The sequence below is a fragment of the Mesocricetus auratus genome, unplaced genomic scaffold, assembly GCF_017639785.1.
Source record: "Mesocricetus auratus isolate SY011 unplaced genomic scaffold, BCM_Maur_2.0 Super-Scaffold_6731, whole genome shotgun sequence".
Taxonomy (NCBI): domain Eukaryota; kingdom Metazoa; phylum Chordata; class Mammalia; order Rodentia; family Cricetidae; genus Mesocricetus; species Mesocricetus auratus.
Genome location: NW_024429185.1, coordinates 15202307 through 15224306, shown reverse-complemented (window position 1 = coordinate 15224306; position 22000 = coordinate 15202307). Strand labels below are relative to the sequence as shown.

At 46.2% G+C, this 22000-nt stretch overlaps 1 protein-coding gene across 2 annotated transcripts in view; it reads right to left on the bottom strand.

The window, feature by feature from the left end:
• Galnt7 (polypeptide N-acetylgalactosaminyltransferase 7) overlaps positions 1-18625 on the bottom strand; it is a 120286-nt gene extending 101661 nt beyond the window's left edge. For both annotated transcript variants that reach the window (XM_005075156.4, XM_005075155.4), the window contains exon 1: positions 18440-18625. In XM_005075156.4, the coding sequence (XP_005075213.1) occupies positions 18440-18565 (126 nt within the window). In that variant the 5' untranslated portion in view covers positions 18566-18625. The remainder of the gene's footprint in view (positions 1-18439) is intronic.
• Positions 18626-22000: the final 3375 nt, after the last annotated feature.

Sequence of the window (22000 nt, the reverse complement as noted above, 5' to 3'; positions counted from 1 at the left end):
ATTCTCTTTTCTTTTTTTAATGTTCTCTTCCTTTCAAAGCTCATCAATGCAAAACTGGCATTTAAAGAGGGTTCGTTTAAGAAAGAATCACATCCTGAAGGAAAACATTTTCTACAAGGCAATCCATAGAGCAGGTTATATACTGTGACGTATGCTGACACGTAAGTATCTTTGTGCAAGGAATGCAGTGCACCATCTAGTCAATGATAACTGTCTTTGCACAGTTCTTCAGGTAATGTTAAGGTTTTTTTTTTTTGCTTGCTTTCAGCAATAAACAAAATTTAAAAAGGGCCTTGCTATAAAGCGATGTTTTCATCTTCTCTGTAGATGGGGAAAGAAAGCTCAGAGAAGATCAATAACTAAGGTGAGCTGATAAAGTTATTAACAGGGGCTCTGCCACATTTTAACCCCACGAGAGTCTATGTTACACTTGACATCAGCTTTTTTTATCCACCATCTGTCAGCTTGTAAGGGAAGTTAAACATACATGGTTTCTTCATGATGGTTAATCTTCCTAATTACTGGCCCTATTATTTTTCTTTCAAGAGGAAAAAAATGCATGAATAATAGACCCCCCCCCCATCTTCCTACATTCCAACTCCCATTCAAATGGCTGGCCTAAGGCTGTGATGAGACAGCCTTGAAAGCTAGTGTTTACTTGGGAGGCTGCTGCAGGAGGATACCGTTCCAGGCCAGCCTTCGCTACACAGTCAAGCACCACTGCAAGAAAAAAGAAGGCCAAAGCAACATCATCATCAACAAAAATCCACAGCAGACTAGCCCTTCGTGCTGTGCAACAAAGCCCTCCTGCTTTGGAGTGGCACACACTCTCCTGTCAGCGTCTGAGAGATCATTCTCCTGCCCTACCCTAAAAGTCCCCTATCACCACGCTAGATGTAATCACCTGAGGGACAGCTTGACTTAATTATGGACATGCTTGAGGTTTTGAAAATCTCTGCACAACGGTGATGAGAAAGTCACTAGAAAGCCATGCGACTCTCAAAGCACGACACCGCTATGACTCTTGAACCTCCACGGAGCATAAAACCGTCATGACTCTTGAACCTCCACGGAGCATAACACCGCTATGACTCTTGAACCTCCACAGAGCTCGTCCTTCTTGCTTGAATAGCATATAGTTCCCATAAGAGAAACAGATACAGTTCACCAGCAGCAAAACCAAGAGATGGCTGCAAGGCCCGCACCAGGAAATAAGGAACCTGCCTAGCAGACACAACTGAACCTCCATTAGACAACCTGGGAACTCGTGTAACATTACAAATTCAGTGTTCCTGAGCTGTAGGCCCCTTTGGCCGCATATCAAGCACATTTAAATCATTAGGCTGTCTGGGACTGGAAGCATTTAGCAATAGGAGAAAATCAAATAAATAGAGAATCAATTTTTATAGGATCGGAGATTTCTGTCAGGGAACTAACTATAGGAAACAGAAATCCTAAGTCACAATGCCCAAAATGCTTACACTCTTCGAAATGAACTTGCCTGCCACTGATCGGCAGCCTTAGCAGTGAGCTAAACGTCGGTCCAAGAGGCTGTCCTTTCAGGGTCCCAGAAGGAACCACAAGGAAAGGGGCTATGCACCCACAGCATGCTTTCCCAAGGCAGGGATGAGAAGCCAATCAACCCATCTGTTCAGAACAGGTAAGATGCTGGCGGCTTCCATCAAGGGCAGGAAATGTCTTGTGTTTTGCTTCCACACAGACCAAAGCAGTATGGTTTTGTTCTGGTTTGCGCTTTCTGGGGTGTCTACAACCAATACGTGTTTAAACGTACATGTTCAATATCCTAAATAAAGACCTCAAATACCAGTACTGACTCACGGGTCTGGAAATAAGCAGCTCAGATAAATGAAGGGGGAGACACTATTAATAAGTCAGGAACTCGACTTAACGAGACAATGTGTATTCACTGATCTTTCCGCACCCTTTGAAAAGTAGTTCCCAGCTGGAAAGGGGTGGCCCACACCTTTAAATCCCAGCACAAAGGAGGCAGAGGCGGAGGCAGTCAGGTCTCTGTGAGTTAGAGGCCAGCCTGGTCTACAGAGTGTGTTCCAGGCCAGCCAGGGCTCCACAGAGAAACCATGTCTCGGGAAAAAAAACAGGTGTTCCTAAGTGAAACTGTGACAAGAGGCGGACAGTAAGAAAGAAGCAGGTTCAACCACAGCGATCAGCCCCCAGAATGCGGGGACAGCTAAGATCCAACAGTACTATTCTAAGTCAGCTTTTAAAAATATTATCAGGAAGACAGTCTACTTAGAAATTTAAATTTGATTTGATTTTCATTGCTGCATATGCGAGGCAGTATAAAATTAAACCCTTGTCAACCCAGGAAAATCCAGTTCTCTGACAAAAAGAATTTGTGTGAAGGAAAAAAAAACCCACCTCCCATTGTTCCGCCATTCCTAGTTGATGCTAGACTCCTGTCACTCACTCACTCGCGCCTTGCAAATCTGTGGCATTTCACAGGATACAGAGACCTCCTAAGACTACTGGGTTTTGCGTCTTTTTTTTTAAGTGGGGCATGTCAGATGAGTGGAGTGTGAAGGAGATGCAGAGATTACACACAGCAAAACTCTAAGAGGCTCATTATCCTCAATTTTAGAAATGAAATGTCATTCTCTCATTAGCACTGGCTCATAAGCAGAGTTATAAGGTTCGGGTATCTCTAATTAAAAAGAATCAGGTAGAAGAGAGAGAACTGGGTATAATCCGAAGATGTTACTTCTCTGCCTGCTTGGCATTTAGAAGTAGCCTGCCGGGCTCCGTGCCCAGAGTCACACTGGATGACAGTGGCAGGTTTGGACTTTGTACCGTTCTGACTGCACACCTTCGCCCAGTGCCTGACCTTGAAGGACTGTCTCCCTCTCACATCTAACACACACTGGGACCCCAAGAAACTAACCAAGCACTCAACAAAGGCCAGGATAATCAGAGAAACAAATCATCTGTCCAGGGGTGGAAACAAAGAACTAGGTAAACAAATGTCAGTTGTTTTCGTGTTTACTGAGGGACCAACAGGAAAGGTATTTCAACCCATTAGAAAACAAAAACTGCACTGAATACATACGTATTATCTTCCCTATATTTCAAAAAAGGGCTTATCCCTTATGTGAGTATGTGTGAGATATACTTCCTTTAAGTACAAGTACCTGTCATACAAGCTACAAGTAGATGTAAATGACAAGGAATGTTTCAAGCCATTCACTTTATCTTTAGAATGTGATTACTGCCAATGTACAGGTGTGTGTGTGTGTGTGTGTGTGTGTGTGTGTGTGTGTGTGTGTGTGTAGGTGGAGGAGGAGGGAGGGAAAGAGCATAAGCTTGTATCAACACACAAGGGTCACAGGGAGGTCAGAGGGTCACATGGAGGTCAGAGTGTCACATGGAGGTCAGAGGACAGTACCACGTGTCCTCCTTGCCTTGTACCTGACTTGAGACAATCCCCTGCTAGCTAGCTCAAGCTTCGCAGGCCTTCCATCAGCCTCTCGCCTCACCACGAGAGAACTGGGATTAAGGACTAATGTGGGCTTTGCCAGACTTGGTTTTCCGTGGGTTCTGGGGATCCAAACCCAAAACCTCATAATTGCCCTGAAAGTACTTCCCTACTGAACCATTTCCTCAGCCCTAGAGAGATTTTACCATTCACTTTTTGCTTAGCATAACCAGTTAACTGAATAGAAGTCAAGGATGATATAACCATCTCTTATGAACCATGATTGTACTACAGTGAATCTATTCATTACACTCTGGCTGGGATTTTCTTCAGTGGAGCCAGGGGAATAGCCTGCATTGTTTCTGTGGTAGTAATGAATGGAAAACAAAATGAACCTGTGTTTATTGAAATCGCTTCCAATTTTCAAGTATAACATTGGAAAACTACCGAGACTAACCACAAGACACGTGAGTACTCCGACTGACACTCCATGGTCCATCAATTCTTCTCTCAAGCTAAGAACGCAACGAGGTCTGGGGAAGGGTGTGGTACTTTTGTCCCTACAGATTGATACTACCCTTCAGAATTGTACTGTGCTTTCATGTATTCTACATTTATTTTAAGACATAAGTGTTAAGTGTGCTATGTTTTGAGTCTAAATGTTGGCTATAAGAATAGGAGTGAACTGGCCATCTCCTGTGACTAGACTGGTGCCTAGCCCAATTGTCATCAGAGAGGCTTCATCCAGCAACTGGTGAAAACAGATGCAGAGACCCACAGCCAAGCATTAGGCAGAGTTCAGGGAATCCTGCAGAAGAGGGGAGAAAGGATTAGAGGAGCCAGAGGGCTGGAGGACACCATTAGAAAACCCACAGAATCAACTAACCTGGGCTCACAGAGACTGAACCAGCAACTAGGGAGCATGCATGGGACTGACCTGGGCACTCTGCAGATATGTGACAGTTGTGTAACTTGATCTTCTTGTGGGACTCCTAACATTGGGAGCAGGAGCTGACTCTGACTCTTCTACTGGCTTTTGGGAACCTACTCCTCACATTGGGTTGCCCTGACTAGTCTTAACACAAGGGAAGGTGCTTAGTCTTACTGCAACTTGATATGCCAAATGCTTTATTGATATCTATGGGAGATCTGCCCTTTTCTGAGTAGAAATGGAAGAGGTGTGGATGGGCGTGGGCAGAGTGGGGGTGAGGGAAGGGACTGAGAGGAGTGGAGGGAGGAGAAATTGCACACTGGACATTAAATAAATAAATAATTTAGATAAATAATAGGCCATGAATAAGCATTGTGAGAAAACAAAACAAAGCAAAAGGAATAGTAGTTAACAATCCATAAAATACTAGTATTTAAAAACTACCCTCTTTTCGAAGACAGAATTTTAGGAAATTATTTGCTAAACGCATTTTTTCTTTACCATCATCATTTCTCAGGACAATAGGCAAATTTAATTGCCAACCACTATAGAAACATCTTCCTCCAGCCTTCTCAGACAGACACGGGCTTAGAATTTCCTCTCAGGCCATTATACAAGGAACCACAGTTAATTAAACTACACATCTGCATTTCCTTACGCTAGCAATCCACAGTTTAAAAGCTAAAATAAAATTGTTGATTTCAACTTATCAAAGTCCCCAGTCTTCGTGATCTTTTAGTTTAAAAAAAACTGAACATCTCCCACAGTAGAGAAATTGTAATGAATAAATTAGGAACATTTCAGTCATTTCTATTCCACTACTCTAAAAAGCACTCTGTAGTCATTTATTCTACATCATAATTTGAGAACATATTTGCCAAAAATCTAATGGACTTTTTATTCATTTTAAATCATTCTGGCAAGAATTAGTAGATGTCTGAACAGGGCATTTTAAATGGATTCTTTCGAAAGAAAGATGTAAAACCTTTCAAACAGATTGTAAAGGAAACAAATACTAAGACTTGCATAGCTTACCTCACTGTATTAGAGATTAAAATATTAATTCTGTAGGATTAGCTGGGTTTTAAGAAGCATAATCAAATTATCTAACAAAAGTTGCTGGCAACCTACTGAATTTTCCACAGGAACATATTGCAGAGGCTGTGTACCCATTTCAGCCATTGCAAGTCAGCACAGTAAAACCCATCTCCTGGGGCTGGCCCTGGGGCTGGGGCTGGCCCTGGGGCTGGGGCTGGGGCTGGGGCTGGGGCTGGCCCTGGGGCTGGGGCTGGGGCTGGCCCTGGGGCTGGGGCTAGGGCTGGGGCTGGCCCTGGAGCTGGGCCTGGCCCTGGGGCTGAGTTCCTACAATGGCTGCCTACCAGTGGGAAGCCCCAGGTTCAGTCTCCAGCACTATAGAAAGCAGGTGTGGTGGCATGCCTGTAATCTCAGTACTCAAGAGTTACAGGCAGGAGGACCAGCATTCAAGACCATCATTGGGGTTCAGATCAGCATGATCCACAAAATCCTGTCTTAAAACAATGGCCACACAGAGTGCACATTTTGTATATATACAGGTTGCTGCTGACAAATAATTCCAGCACGAAATAAAATACTGTAGGGTACATTTTTCTAGGAAAAAAAAAATCACTCACAAATACACATTTCACAGCAGCATCAAGCAAATACAATTTCTTAGTTGACTTAACCTCACTGGATTGTAAAAAAATTGTGTAACTGACGACAAACTACAAACCTAAAAGAATAAGGATTTGATCTCATGTTCCCCTTGTCGTGCCCTATACCTGACATCCTCCAGGCATCTGCACACACACACACCTGCCCAGTTCTCTTCCGTGGACTGCTAGTCTGCTCCATCCCAGAGTTATATGCCTGCATTGTCTGTGAGACAGTAGATGCCAACAAAAATGCTAACCTGTCAATTAAGAGCACTTGCAGCTCGTACAGAGAACTGAAGTTTAGTTCTTATGGGCTGCTCACAACTGTGGTAGGTCCAGCTTTGGAGGATCCGATAACCTCCTCTGGCCTCCTCGGTACCCACATATATCTGTGTATACACATGCACAGGTTCACACATACAACACATAAAAGGTAAAATCTTCTTAAAATGTCTATAAAATATTTACATCGAATCCAACTTTTTTTTTTGATGTAGAGTGCAACAGTAAATGTTAATTAGTGAAGACTTCTGGTGCGCTGCAAGCACACATCTTAGGACGATTCTTTACAACATGTAACTGCACCTTATTAGTCTGTACTAAAAAAATTACTTAGTCTTTTAAAGGAATATATCAAAATGTAAATTCTCAGACAAGTACAAAGATACTTCTTTACAATCGTTAATTCCTAAAATTCTGCAAAACCATCTCCAAGTGCCTCTTTTGCTACTCTAAGAGTTTGATACTACTGTTGTGCTTTAATAGCCAGGATCAACGGGTTAGTTTTAAATAAAGGACTCCTGGGGGAGCAATGGTGGGGGTGGGGGTGCAGGACTTCACACCTGTAAGCTAACTGCAAACCTTTCTATCATTAAAGGGAATGTCTAATGTTTTCGGTGTTGTCTTTTTTCTTCCTCCCTTCTCCCTTTTTTGCTTCCTTTTTGGTGTTTTTACTGAAAGGAAAATCAGACATCAAAGGAGGATGCAAACAGTCCAGTAAACAGAAATGCTGCACACTCATGAATGGCCAAAAGGAAGTTTGGTAGAGCTCTAGCTTTGTTTCTGTTGCTGCGATGAAGAACCCTGATAAAGAATGTCTCAGGGGAGAAAGGGTTAATTTTAGCTCACAGTCCCAGGGGAGAGTCCATCATAGCAGAGAAGTCAAGGCAGCAGGAACCTGAAACAGTTAGGACAGCACAGCCACAGTGGAGAGCAGCGAGAATGAGGGCATGAAGGCTCAGCCTGCTTTCTCCATTCCCACACGAGTCAAGAACCAAACCCAGGGGACCGGATGGCCCGCTTTTAGGCTGGGTTCTTCCCTTATCAATTAAGATGGTGGCTCAGCTCTCAACCTTCCTAAGGCTGTGACCCTTTAATACAGTTCCTCATGTGGTGGTGACCCCTTCAACCATATAATTATTTGGTTGCTACTTCACAACGGTTAAGTTTGCTATTGTTGTGAATATCATGTAAATATCTGATGAGCAGGATCTGATGTGGGACCCCTAAGGAGGTTGCAATCTACAGGTTGAGAACTGCTAATTAGGACAATCAAGATAACCCCCAAAAGACATACCTATATGTCTACCTGATCTACAGAGCCTGCCACCGAGACTCTCTTCCCTGGTTAGTCCTATGTCACCCCAACAAAACGTACTCAGGCAGCTTCTCTGTGACTGCTCATTTAATACCATCCCTTAGGTAAAGCATACGCAGTGTGTAAGTCAGTATGTAAACGCTATGCCATATTTTAAAATAATTTCCTAAAAGTAATACAAATGGAGGCCTAAAGAGACTGCTCAGTAGTTAAGAGAGGTTGTTGCTCTTGTAGAGGACCAGAGTTCACTTCCCAACACCCAACCACCTGTAACTACAGTACCTAGGGATCTGATGCCCTTGTCTGGCCTCATGGGAACTAGGAACACATGTAATAAACATGAAAACAGTCAGGCACTTGAGCACTCGAGCTCACATACACATACTTTAAAAAAATTCTACAAATGCTAAAATTACACCTAAGCCAGACAATTGTTTAAATGTGTAGGCTTGCTATTGAAGAGAGTATCATGCCTCTTGAGGCCAAATGTATCCTGAAACCTAGAGAATCAATAAAAATTAAAAGATGAAAAAAATGATTAGCACTCTATTCTCTTACAGAATGGTTCCCGGTAGTGTATGATTTAATTTTAATTCAGCAGTTAAAAAAATTCTCCATAATAACATATTCCAATTGCTTTGCTGAGCTGCCTATTAACAGACTAGCTGGTATTGATATAATACTGCAGTTAATTGTACCTTCTAGATTTGAGAAGCATGGCTACTCTGCAGCAAAGCTATAAACCCAGTTAGATGATGCAAAGCTAATTTTGTTCCTTCAAGTTTCGGGGTTCTGGTTCTTGTATTCGGTGAGCTGAAACCAGTTTCCCTGTTGGCATGTCCAATGCTTCTCCGGGTGATGTGAGAGAGCACTATGAGGGTGAGGCAGCTGGGGAGGCGGGGTGGGGGCAGAGTACAACGGGGCAGCAAGCAGAACATTCCTCAGGTTGAAATATTCAGAATTCGCAGCAAATGAAGTAACTTCGCGTTAGTTCTTCCTCCTTCCAGAGGACTTCCTAAACCCTGGGCAGCTGCAGTTCAAGTTGTCTGCTGCCTTCAAGCTCCCAGGACTAAATCAGAATGAAACGGTAAATCCCATCTTTCAAAAGCAGATTGCTATGTTATAATCTCAAAAATTAATAATAAGAAACCCAGATTGCTGAAATGCTGAGTCCAGTGTTTCTATTCTGCCCCCCCAAAAAAAAACACAGCAGCCAAACAAAAGTTTGAGAAACTAACACTTGACCTATATTCTTGGCATTAAACTTTCTTTTCTAACTTAAAAAATTTTAGACAGTGTTAAGTCAGAGTAGTTCTGGCTGCAAAGCACAAAATGCGTAATATATATTATGATAGTATATGCATTACCATGCAATCACAATAACAGACTACACATCAACCTAAAATGCACACATGTCTATATGTACACAACAGCGTGCAGGGGGAGACAGATTAGATACAACCATTATGTTCCTCTACGACTGTAAGGAGCAGGTTTCCAATAATACTCCATGTCCTCTATGTACTTCCCAGGATGAACTATTTACCACTTGAACTTCTTCATGTGAACCAGTTTTCAAGTCATACCATTTACCGAGATCTGCTCCTGATGTTGCACAGACCCTCCCTCTCATGGCTGAGACGGGACAGGGCTGGTATCCTGGGAGCAACACTTTCCCCGCCATTGGCGTGTTTTTCTTAACCAGGCTCATGTCAATACAGTGGCCGATGAATCTGCTGATGACCCTTCAATTATCTTTTCTACACTTCCAGATGTGGTCTCCAATTCACTGGCATCCTCTCATTTCATCAAGCATCCACTCTAGAGCAATGCTACTCCCACAGTCTCACCTTGTGTTCAGTCTCTGTGCCCCGCCTCTAGAGAAGATTATCTCATACTGGCGTTTAGCTTACACTCTTTCCAGATTCTTCCTTATCCATCAGCTGTAACAACACATATCATTCAGTCTTTCAGGGCTCAGATTTGTTCATTCTTCTATGGTCTCCAGATCTTTCACGTTTTTACACACACTGATCCTTGGTCATACTCTCAACTTGTCCCTTTACAAAACAAGCACACTGCTGACATCCACCCCAATTAAAGTGGAAGCTGTTTCTCTGTGATCCCACAAGCCCGAGTCGGGTCAGCTAATAGAGTTCTCATCTCAGTCGCTACAGTTGTTTACATCTGGCCTGCAAATCTGTTGCAGCGTGTGTGTGTGTGTGTGTGTGTGTGTGTGTGTGTGTGTGTGTGTGTGTAAGATTCCATTTATCTAACACCGCATCTGGTGAGTGAGATCCTCATCCATTTTCCCTGCAACTCAGGACACTTGAGAGTGAAAGGGTAGTAATGGCTGAAGGACAAAGAATACAAACTGAAATAAGCAGCCACTCTAACAACGGACCACATGATGTACACTCCAGGCCAGGGCTCTGACTGCACCTCTAAGTCCATCAAGGACTGTACTCCCTCAAAGGGACGCTCCAGCTGTTTCTCAAACACTCCAGCTTCGTTCCAGACTTGGCGATTTTGCACTGTGTGTCCCTCTGCCTGGAACACTCTTGCCTGGGATTCACAAGACAGGCTTAAATGCCACGTCTCAGGCTTCGGCATTGTTTTCTCTAACCAGGTGTCAGGGTGTTTGTCTGACGTGATCACGCTGTAGTTTGCACACCACACTGTGCATATGCTCCATCTGAAGACGTTAAAGTCAGGGGTGAAGGGTCCAGGTTGAGGTTCAGGTATGGGGTGTCTCCATAGGCTCCTGTGTATAGGAGTTGGCTGGCAACTGATAAACTGGGGAACTCTGTGAATCCTGAATTCCCTGTCAAATGCACAATATTAAGGCAGCACTGGGGGACGGTAAAACTAGGAGGTAGCACCTAGGTAGGAGGAGCAGGGCAGGGGTAGCATGCCGTTGGGGGCCATATCTTGGGCCTGACCCTACCTGTATCACAGCACCCCGGCTTCCTTGACCCAGCGTGAGCTAGTCTTCCCACCTGTTTTCCGTCCCATGACACTGAAACCTCTGAAACGGTGAACCAAAAGAAATCTCTCCTCCTTGTTTAGCTCAGGTGTTTCGTCACAGCGATGAAACCGCTGACTGGCAGACACAGCATTAACTCTGACCCTTGCTTGCTAAGGTAATGATCCCGAATAACTGGGGCAGCTTCGTCTATAAAGCCGGGTTATACTGAATTGGCATCCAAAGGCTGTCACAATTATCACATCATAGAGAATATTCACCTGATCCAAAGAATTCAATACGTGTTAGCCACTACTGTTGTTACTACTTCATACTGTACAGTATGACCAATGCCTAGAGTAAGGAAGTAATGGAAAGCTCTTAGCTGACAGTTAGCAAGTATTTCAAGTATCCAGAGAAAATAATTGAACGGGAGTTGATATGCAAACGTTTACTATCACTTCCATCTCACTCCAAAAGCCTCCCAAGCTTACTTCAAAGGTCAAACCAATAAAATCCCACCCAGTTCCTTAGCCTCTCGTTTAATTCCCTTTACAACGTGGTCAGAACTCACTTCTCCAATCACATGCAACCACTGGTCACCAATAAAAAATGAACTGCTTTCTGGTCTCACCAGATCCTGTCACTCTATCCCTTCCTCGCCTCTCTACCTGGCCTCCGCGGACGGTCTACTGCTATCTAAATGCTATGCTCTCTGTTTCCCCTCCTAACTCTCACTAACCTACTAAGGCCGTTAAAGACCTCCTTTTTTGTGACTGCTACACAGTCACAGCCACACAGCTCATGTCGCTTAGGGAAGGCCCAATGTCCTTGTCATTTCTGTCTCCAGAGGACAATCCAGCAGCAAGGCCACAACACATCATTTTGAGCAAATGGGAAGCTGGGGGTTGGGAGGTACTTAGAGGCCTAAATCTCTCTCTCTCTCTCTCTCTCTCTCTCTCTCTCTCTCTCTCTCTCTCTCTCTCTCTCTCTCTAACATACACACACACACATCTCTAATTTATTATGGACATTTCTGTGTGGCTATCAGGTCAAGACTTAAAAACATCTTCATCGCCAGCCCCTGTAGCAATGGATAACATTTAGTAAAGACTAAAAACTGTAAGAAACAACTATTGGATGAGGACCACGTTTATAATACTATAGCAGGAGACTAGGGGTGTGGAAAAAGAATATCGGGATTGACATACGAGAAAAGACAGGTACTTGGCAGAGAAACACTGGAACTGCTTCCCCACCTGAGCTACAGACAACGAACAGGACGGAGGGGGGGGGGGGAGAATGGGGGGCCGACAACACACACCCTCGGGTGTTTTGCTGTGTAGACAACGCCAAGGGTCAGAAGTGACATGGGGCGGGGCTTCTGAGGGTCCGTCCGTCCGTCCCAGTTCACCAAACCACTGCAACCGCGAAGAGTGGCTTTTTCCCTCCTTAATAAACTGCCCATTTCTACCCCAACGCGCGCGTCCCTGATCCAACTCATCTTCCTGGGATCTAACAGCATGCACATCTCCATGCTCCCATCCCCACTTATTCCAATACCGGTGCCGCCCGAGTCCTACAAAAGCAATCTGTCAACATTAATAGATACTCCACTTTTTCACCCTACCCGCTATTGTGCCTTAATAAAAAAAATTATAGAATTGCTCCACTCATGGCCTTCATCAATTGCACACTAGAAATCTAAATTCTTTATTTTGCTGCTTTTCTTTTGTCAGACTGTACATTCAATCTTCAGGAGTAAGAATTAGCATTCAAAATATGAACAAAGACAATTATCCACTCTGAAGCCAAATGATCATAATTTCCCTGCACTCAGCTATTCACATTCTGCTGACCATTTTTTAAAAATAACCACCAAGTTAGAATTTGCAAACAGTTTGTTCACTAGTGACTCAAACTAAAAATTTTGCTTTCCATTCCTGATGTGTCCCTTTCTCCTTCTCCAATGTACTACAGGCTGGCATGACACAGCTTATACAGAAATCCACACTACCGCCTCTTATCTCCCATTCCACATGGCCAGCCTACCAGACAGAGAAGTGATCCAAATCCAACTGCTGTCCAACAGTTCTCATTCCTTCCTTCCTAAAAACTGTGCGCTCTCCAAAATGCCTATTTATAAGCCTTCTCCACCCATTGTTACTAACAAAACATTTTGTGCTGGTTAGATTTGTGCTTGTTCTGTTTTCTGTGACCTTGAACCTCAGCTGAGAAAAAGCCTCCATTGTCCATCGGGTTGGCCTATAGGCAAGTTTATGGGGCGGTTTCTTGACTACAGATTAATGTGGTGTCGGAGTGTCCAGTCCACTGAGAGGTACTGCTCCGGATCCTAGGGGTCTGAGTAAGGCAGCTGCGGAGTGCAGTCTTTCTCCAAGATCCTACTTCAGTTTCTGCCTTGACTTCCCTCACCATAACGTGTAAGCCGAAACACACCCTGTCCTTGCCAAATTGCTTTTGGTCATGGTGTTATCACAGCAATGGGAAACACTCCGGGACACGGCTATTTGAGATGCCCCGTTTTCTCGTTACATAGCTACTGGGTTAAGGAGCAGCTTTGTTTCTTCAGTTTCTTTTTGCCAAGCAGAGAAGGTGGACTTGCACTTTGTATACTATGAGCAGCCTGTATGGAGCCTAAGTTAGGGGGACATGAGGGGACAGCTGAAAGCGGGGTGCTACCCCACCCGGCTAAATCACTCAATAGAAATCAATCCCACAGAACCAACAAATGTAGCGATTCAGGGGATCTGCTTCTAGAGAAGCCACAGACAGAGGCAGCACCTCACTTTTGTTATCTGATAAAATCATCATCATCATCATCACCACCATCATCATCGTCAGTTCACGTAAATTCAGCACCAAGGAGAGAGGAGAGATACTCTACGATCAGGGAACAAGAAGGGTTCTGAAGCTAAAAAAAAAAAGTAAAAAAAGGCTTTGACTCCACCCCCCCCCACACACACACAGAGTGAGGGAGGGGGCAGGTTTTTGGTAATCTGTGAACTCGGATTTCTTAGACTTAATGACCTGGGGTTTTTCTTCCTGTCTGGGAGCTGGACAGTAAGAGATGGCGAGGGGTCAAGGGAACAAAGACCTCCTAAGGCCTGTGGTCTGGGTAACTAGGAGAAGGCCACTGAAAGCTTTGTGCTTTTGCTAAGTGACAGTTTCAAGCAAATGGCATCTGTACTTAGACAAAGTCTCCAGGTGAAGCGCATCACCACTGAGGTGAAATGGCTGAGATTAGCCAATCTAGCAGGAATATTCAACTGAGCTAGATTTCTTTCATCTTCTCTTCGTGTTTATCACATAAATCCTCTTGCAAAGGAATAACTGCTAAATTGGTCCTATCATTAATGCCCTGAATTTAGGTGGCTTGACCTTTGCGCGCGCGCGCACACACACACACACACACACACACACACACACACACGCACGCACGCACGCACGCACGCACGCACGCATGCACATAAAGATCAGGTTGTGCACAGGTCTCCTCAGTGCTGAACATTTGAATAGAAACTCTAAAGCTAACTGTCTGTCAACATTTCCACTACAAACTTCTCTTTCCAGAGCCTATACGATTCAACATCAAACAGTCGGGGGTAACACCTGGGGGAAATGGTGTCACCCTGAAACAATTTGCTTTATTTAATTAAAAGGATGTTCTGCACTTTCCAAGTCTAAACAAATGATCTTAATAAATGATGACCTTAAAAATATCCATTTTAAAATGACCTTCTTATAAACTACAAATAGAATGTATAAATCTTGTCTTCTTAACTTGTCCTAATGGAACAAACAGTTGTCATCGTAGACTTCTTGAAACTGTCCCCTCCACATCCATTCACCAAATCCTGGTGCCCTTTTCATCTTCAGCTGCTCTTGAATCAATTTACTTCATCTCTCAACAGCCACCTGCATAAACAATGTGACCCGGGCTATTATCAAGAGACTCCTGTTTTCTGCTCTACAAAAGCACATGCATACTTCCTACAGGGAGCTACAACGATCTTTCCAAAACACAAATATCGCCATGCCTTTCTCCTGCCTACATCCCTCAGTAGCTTCCCACTGACACAAACTCATAGCATGGTCCACAAGATCTAGCCCTGCGTAGTATCACTCTGTCTACTCTCTCCATGTTTCCCCTACATTAGCCTTCCAGTTTCTCACCTTATCCTTGTTACCTCGTGTCCCAGAAACTTGTCATATGTGGCTCCTTTGGGGATGGCTCTGTCCTACCCCCAGCTCAACAACAACCCTTGTTCAAATCTTTAGATTTCAGCTCAGAAGTTGGTTACTAAATAAGACTCGAATGTTCAAACCTCTCTGTTCTTACCTCCTAAGGCTTTCCTTCATAATACAAGTACATATTCATGTTTCTTCCAGAGCACAATGGTATTTGTGTATTTGTGAAGCCTTGACTAACATGTGTTTTTCTCACTAGGTTGCAAGACCCATAATTGCTGGGAGCGATCATTGGTATATAGGACCTCTGGAAAATATTGCCAGCTATAGAGGGCCCTAAATAAGGATAACATAATAAAAGCCATTTTAGTATTCCTACTATATTCTTAGAGACTAACACTTAGCTAAGTTTCTATGTCTCTGGGTCAGCTTATCTTCCTGTACAGCATACTTTCAAGGCCTGCAGTCTAGACTCCCCCAGCCACAGACTTGTGTCCTTGGAACATACCCTGCAGAGACCAAGCTCCCTACTTCAAAGCAACAGCGTTTCCCACCTAGCCCCCCCGACTATAAGAATCCTTGTGAGAAAATAAAATTCTGCAGAAAGCCTGTCTTGCTGTCTGCTCTTTGTTCTTTGTGTCTCTTGTCCCTTTAGTCCAGGTTCCTGTGGGCTTGACCTTCGTTATGCCCTGCTGGCCACAAGCAAGAAGTGTTTCCTTAATAGTTAGCACCATACTCAGTATACAGCAGGCATTCACAGATGTTTGAATATATCAACAAAAATAATCATATAATAGTTGTGAATATAGCTCAGTTGACAAAATGTATGCCTGCCATGCACAAAGATTCCCCAGGGCACCACAAACCCAGCCTGGTGACACATGACTGTGATCCCAGCACTTAGGAGGTAGAGTCAGAAAGATCAAAGGCTTCGAGGTCATCTTCATTACATACAGAGCTCAAGGCCAGCCTGAGCTGCAAGAGATCCTGCCTCAGAACATAAAATAAAATAAATCAAATGCAAGTGGTAAGGTCATTTTAAATACCATTCACCCCAGAGAAACAGCAAGAGGCTCAGAAGGAAGAGGGGATTTTTGTCTTCACCTCACTTGTTACGCAAAATGAAAGCAAAGAAATCTTCAAAGGACTCTTTAGTTCCAGTAATAGCAGCAGTACAAGACAGACGCGGCCCTGGCTGGTGGTGGCTGGGGCATCTCATTTGCTAAGGTCAGTCTGGCCTAGCTCAGGCCTTCTGGAGGGATCAGGAGAGGCCATGCATGGACCACATCCAAGAGCAGCAGTTTCTCACAATGGATGGAAGTGTCCGCAGGCCCAATGTAAACGCACAAGGCAGAGGAAACCCAGTCGTAAGCACCTGAGTCCTCCCTAGCTGGACTTCCCTGTCCCCCCAACACTGGTTCTCAAGAAGCCTTAGGTTGGCTTTTATTATAGGGAAGTAACAGTCCCTGGTTTATACTCTTATGACATCTGACACCTTAGGTTACTATTTGATGGTAATCCATTAGCAGCTTCTATTCTTTTTATTACTGTGCTGGTAAACCTTGGTCTATCGTTGGCAAAGTATAGAAATGGCACGTTATAAGATCCCCTGATAAACTAATCAAATACAGCGAACAACAACAACAAAAAAATAAGCTATGCTCATCTCATAGACAGGTGGGCACTATAGTTTATTACATATCAAAACTAATAAGCCATCTAGAAAGATGTTCTGACATGCCCAGCTTCTTGAGACTAGAATCTCATGTAGCCCCAGCTGGCCTTGAACTTGATATACGCCCAAGAGTGACCTTCTTCAGCCTCCCAAACGCTGGGATTACAGGTAGGCCTCACTTTGCAGGGCCCAATTTAAAAGGGTCAGAGCTACAGGACATTTTGAATACTACTAGCTTCGACAGATTTTCAATTTCCTTCTCAGAAAAATGGGGGCTAGAATTTCCAGCACTACACAGCGCTTTTATATAAAACGGTATTTGACGACTTGAGAAAAAAATAAATTTCAATATTCATCTCACCAAATCACTTTAAGAGCGAAACGATTTTAAAAAAATCAGCCATCACTCAAAACACACTGAAAAGGAAAAATTGTTTTTTATCAATTTAGGTGACTTAGATGGGACTCCACTTTGGTAAAGTGAGCCTCAGGTCCTCCAATTTACAGATGATGTTGTGACATAAGCAGCAACTGATGAGTGGAACCTCCTCCTAGGAGTCTTCTAGGACAGTCACAAGCTTTTACACTCAATTCCCTGACGCTAACTTTCCAAAAGTAAAGTTAATAAAGTACATCACGAAGATGCAAAGCTGCTTTGGCAAAAGGCACCTGACTACAGACTCCTCCCACGGCTGCTCAGCCTGTGTCCCGGAACCCTCGGTGTCTTCCACTCCTCCCTCCTGCGTCTGACCCCGAACTCGACAGCGGGCATGGAGGGCTGGTGGGGGGTGGGAGTGAGGAACTCGAAGGGTCTGTAACGGTTCGTCTGGCCGAGGGTGGGGGGTGGGTCAAGCCGGGGAGGTGCGAGCGGTGCAGTTCCGCGCCGCCAACTGCTGGGTGACAGTAGCGCAGTGGCCGGGTCCCGGTAACTAAAGTTCCAAGCAGCTTGACTAAACCCTCAAAGCCAGGCACTGTCAAGGCTTAACACCAGCGCCGAGGGCGGCAGACGGATGCGTCCCGGCGGAGCGCGCCTCCCAGGCTCACGGTGCAGGCAGCGAGGGGCAGCCAGGAGCCGGCACAAGTTAGGTCCTCGGCCGGAGCAGCCCAGCCCAGGGCCGGGGAGAGAGGAGCCCGCTCCGGATCCGCAGGACAACCCGGGAGCGCCGCGGGTGGACGGGGGTTCCCTGGCGTCCCGGTGCGGGGACGCCGATCCGGGGTGGGGACCCGTGTTCTCCCCGTGTCCGGGAATCAAAGGGACAGCGGGTGCCGGGAGAGGCCTCGGCGGCACATCGCACCCGGCTCCCGGCCACGCGAGTTGCGGGGAGGCGGCGCCGGGGGTTGGAGCCCGAGGCGGACAGGCTAGGGGCGCCCGGGGGGCGAGCACCCGGGTTGGGCAGGGAACGCCGAGGAGGCTGCACCGCGGGGCCTGCTCCAACGGACCACGGCGGCGGCGGCGGCATCTCGCCTCCTTCAGGCCTGCGCGAGCCACAGGCCGCAGCGGGGACCAACCCCGCGTCCTCCGGCCGCCAACGCGAGGGTCGCGCGGCTCCGAGGCGGACACCGAGCAGCCTCGGTTCCCGGGACCCGACTCCGTCCCGCGATTCCGTCCCGGCAGTCCCGGCGTTAGAGCGTCCGCCTCTGCCGCCACCGCCGGCGCCGCAGCGCGGGTGACGGCGCTGAACCCGGGGCGGGGACGCGCGGGAGGAAGGGGCGGCCAGGGGGGCGGGCCGGCGGCGGCGGCCGAGGGGGTCCCCCGCGGTGTGGGGCTGGGCGCCCCCGATCGGCCGGCGCCGGGCCAGCACCACCTGCGGAGCTGCGGCGCCCACGCGGCCGCGACCCCGCCGCCCCTCGCTCCCGCCACACGCGCGCGCAAACAAAACAAGTTGCAGGTCGCCGCTGCCAGCCGGAGGGGGGCCGGGCGGGTCACTCACTCACCCTCATCCTGCTCAGCGGGCTCGGCTCGTCGGGACGCGAGGAGAGGGAAGACCAGAGGACCACCAGCCCCAGGAAGCTTCCCACCAGCAGCAAACTGCGTAAGATGAACCCGATCTTCAGCCTCATCTTCCTCCGGCGGCGAGAGACACACAGCCCGGCGCAGCCGCCGCCGCCGCCACCGCTCTCCCCTCCCTTCTTCCCCCTCCCCCGGCCCTCCTCCTCCTCCTCCTCCTCCTCCTTTCTCCCCCACCCGGATCGCTACGCCCGCCGCCCTCCCCACTGCCTGCCCTCTCCGGCTCCAGATCCGGAACTCCCCTCGGCTTTACCTTCCCCTGGCTCGCCCCTCCGCCCCCTCCCCGCGCCTGCCTCTGCGCTCTGCTGCCTGCCGCACCCCCCTCCCCTCTGGCGGCCTCCGCAGAGCTCCGACCGGCCGGAGGGGCTAGCTCTCCAGGCTCGCTTTCTACCTGCCCGCAGTCACCCCCCTCTTATTCCCCACCCCACCCCCGCGACCGCGAGAACCCCCTTGCGAGTCCCTAGTAACCTTGGAACTAACTTAACACTTTCCCCCCAGGTCTGATCTGAGCCTTTGCCCTACGGCTCGGCTTCCTAAAGCTTCCAGAGCCCCAAACTTTTATAGAGATTGTAGGCTAAGCCTCTGCCCTTGACGCCCGTGCCCTCCCGGGATGCTGCCACCCGTCGCCCCGTCAGGTGGACTTAGGTCGCCCTTCCTTTCCCGAAGCCCACTGCCCGATCTCCCCCTGCGTGAGGCTTGCAGGAAGCAAACCAGGAAGTCAGCTACCGCTGCAGCAGCGGTAGCTCCACGTGGCTGATTTATAGCTGGATTTTTTTTTTTTTTTATTGATCTTGTTTTTTCGCAGGGCTCCTTAAGGAGGTTGGATTTGCAACCGAAAGGCCCAGGTGAGATGTGCAAATACCAGAGAACTAAAGGGAGCTCACTAGGAAAGAGAGCATTACCTTTTCTCTTGAGCTAATTAGAAAGCCAAGTCGACTAGCTAAAACGCAATACCATCCTCATTGATGAACTTGTAAGTTCCTACTCCGGGAAAAGCGGATTTCGGGTTTTTAAAGCCTTACACATACCCCGTTGCTCCTCTCACAGCTGATTTTTCCAGGAAAGGGTATTGGCGAATGTTTAGCTCCACGCCTCTCTCTTGTACGTTGTGCCAAAAATGTCAATCACTTGATATCACAGTCAACACTGTGTGCCATACTCCTAAACCGCCCAATTTGTTGAACAAATGCTTTTTGATAGCAGGTTTTAGGACGGTGTAAAGTGACCTTTTTAATCCCAATATTGCCTCGTTTGCGTCTATTTTGCTTTTAAACAAGTGAAGCTTGGTTTTTTTAGTTCACCTGAGTGATCAGCATTGCTATGTGTGCTCTCATCGAGTCAGAGATAGTTTTCCATTATTAGGAAAACAGGAAGCTGAGCCTTTATGTGTGTGAGCATAGATGGGCAGATACAGGGTTGCGAAGTGGTCCTCGTGGCTGAAGTGATGGGAGCCCCCCTCCGCTGTCAGCATTCTGAGTAGACCCTGCCACCACACAACTTGAAGTAAGGATGAAAGGTCAAGAATTAGAAATTGATGGACAGGTAATACGGTTGTGAAAGCCCATGTACCTCTGAGGTCTTAGCATTGTTTAAGAGAAACTGAAAGTGTACCTAAAAGTACATGCTTTTCACCACATTTGCTGGCAGGCAGCCTTTGTAGAGAACGCTTTAGAAAATGAGAAGGAAGCTACATTCAATGATTGGGTCAAGAAAAGTCACACTTAGCCTCTCTGAGCCCAGAGCCCTTATCTGCCAAAATCCTGATTATAATACTTCACAATATTGTCAGAAGGACTAATTGAGGCCAAGTGCACATGAGAATATAAAGTGCAGATAATACGGTGGGGTACGTCTTAGTGGTTATGGGCATAATTCTTGTGAACGCCACGGCTATTACTGCAGATAGGGATTGTTACTCTGAGCTGTTTCTGACTTGTCCATCCTTCTGTAATGTTCACTGAAGAAGAGAGAGACTAGGACCTAACGGGGGAGAAACAGAGTATGAACAAGAGAAGCACTGTATGAAATCACACGTGGATGGTAACGTGGTGCCTTCACCTCCGAGGCCAGCCAGGGCCTCAGAAGTAAAATTGCAAAGAAATAAACTTTCTGAGCAGGCAGCCTGTACAGAACAACTCATGTCATTTCAGCTTTGTATTGCCCAAGACTGGTGTTAGATGTTCTTAGAATTCAGAGCAGGTTTTCTCATCTTGCCAACACACTCAGTCTTTGCCAAACAGTATTCTCCACCTCATGTTTATTACAGAAATGCTTTCAGAATTCCACCCCCACATGAACTCTGCTGAAGAGGAACCCCACACACACACACACACAAGGAACTAAGCCCACCTTTGGGGCTGCGCTCCCCTGGGCCTCCTAGCATGCTCCCTTATACTGTACCCAAGCTGGAGGTCTGTTTCTAAATGTCACTTCAGGCCTTTGTACAGGAATTTCTCTTCACCTTAACATTAAGCTTCAGTGTCAGTTGGAAAAGCTTTTGTTCTAGACTCATGTGTCCTCTGCACCAAGACATTGGCCAGGTACCCTGCTTTCCACTCCATTTCTTCCTAATAATCACTACTCTGCTTTGATTGCTTAATTTCTGCTTGTAAGTAAAATCATGATGCTGGAGACACATCTGTGGACTTTATTGTATCCCTGTGTCTGACGTGTAGGAAGGGCTTTAATATTTTTGGTGGAACACTGAGTAAATAATTGGATCAAAAACACAAAGGGAAAAGAGAGCTTAGAAGAGGACTTAGGCGCCCCTCAGCTTCAATTGTGCTTTACCTACAAGCTGTTCTTGCAAGAAAAAAATTTTGGAGGTTTTATTTCATTAGGTCAGTGATTGTCTTACAGTAGACAGTGTCATTTGGTAAGCTGCTGTTTGCTTATTGATAATCTACTTGGCTGCTCGAACTAAGAGTCAGAACTTAAACTTAAATTCAGATCCCCCCAATATAGGTGACTAGTTCATAAAATTAATGGATAATTCTTGTGTTGTGCTCATCTGGAATGAGAAACGTGTCAAGGGCTGCCATTTGATGAGATTAACAATCTCCTGTAGTGTTTTGAAGGCTAAAATGCTAATTTAAAGCCCCCTTTGATTTCATACTATAGAATACCACCTCTTCCTAGCGGGACACTGTTAGGATCACCTATAATTCAGAGACCACAACTTAGCCATGTATTTAAAAGAGGTCATTGAAACACATTTTGTCTCTCTTTGAAACCCCATCACTAGCTCTCTGTTCCTCTTAGAATTAATCCTGAACACCTTGGTTTTTCCCTGAAGACTTCTGTGACTTTTTACCTACTTCCTTGCCTCCATTTTCCATTTTAGTTACAGCCTTGTCAATTTCTGTTTCCCAAACGGCTCAAGTTCTCTCTCACATCTAGACCTCTGTGCATATCACTCCTTTTTCTAGAACACTCTTGGTGCTTCTTACAGCACCTGCCCCCCAAAAAACGCTATCACCATTCAAATT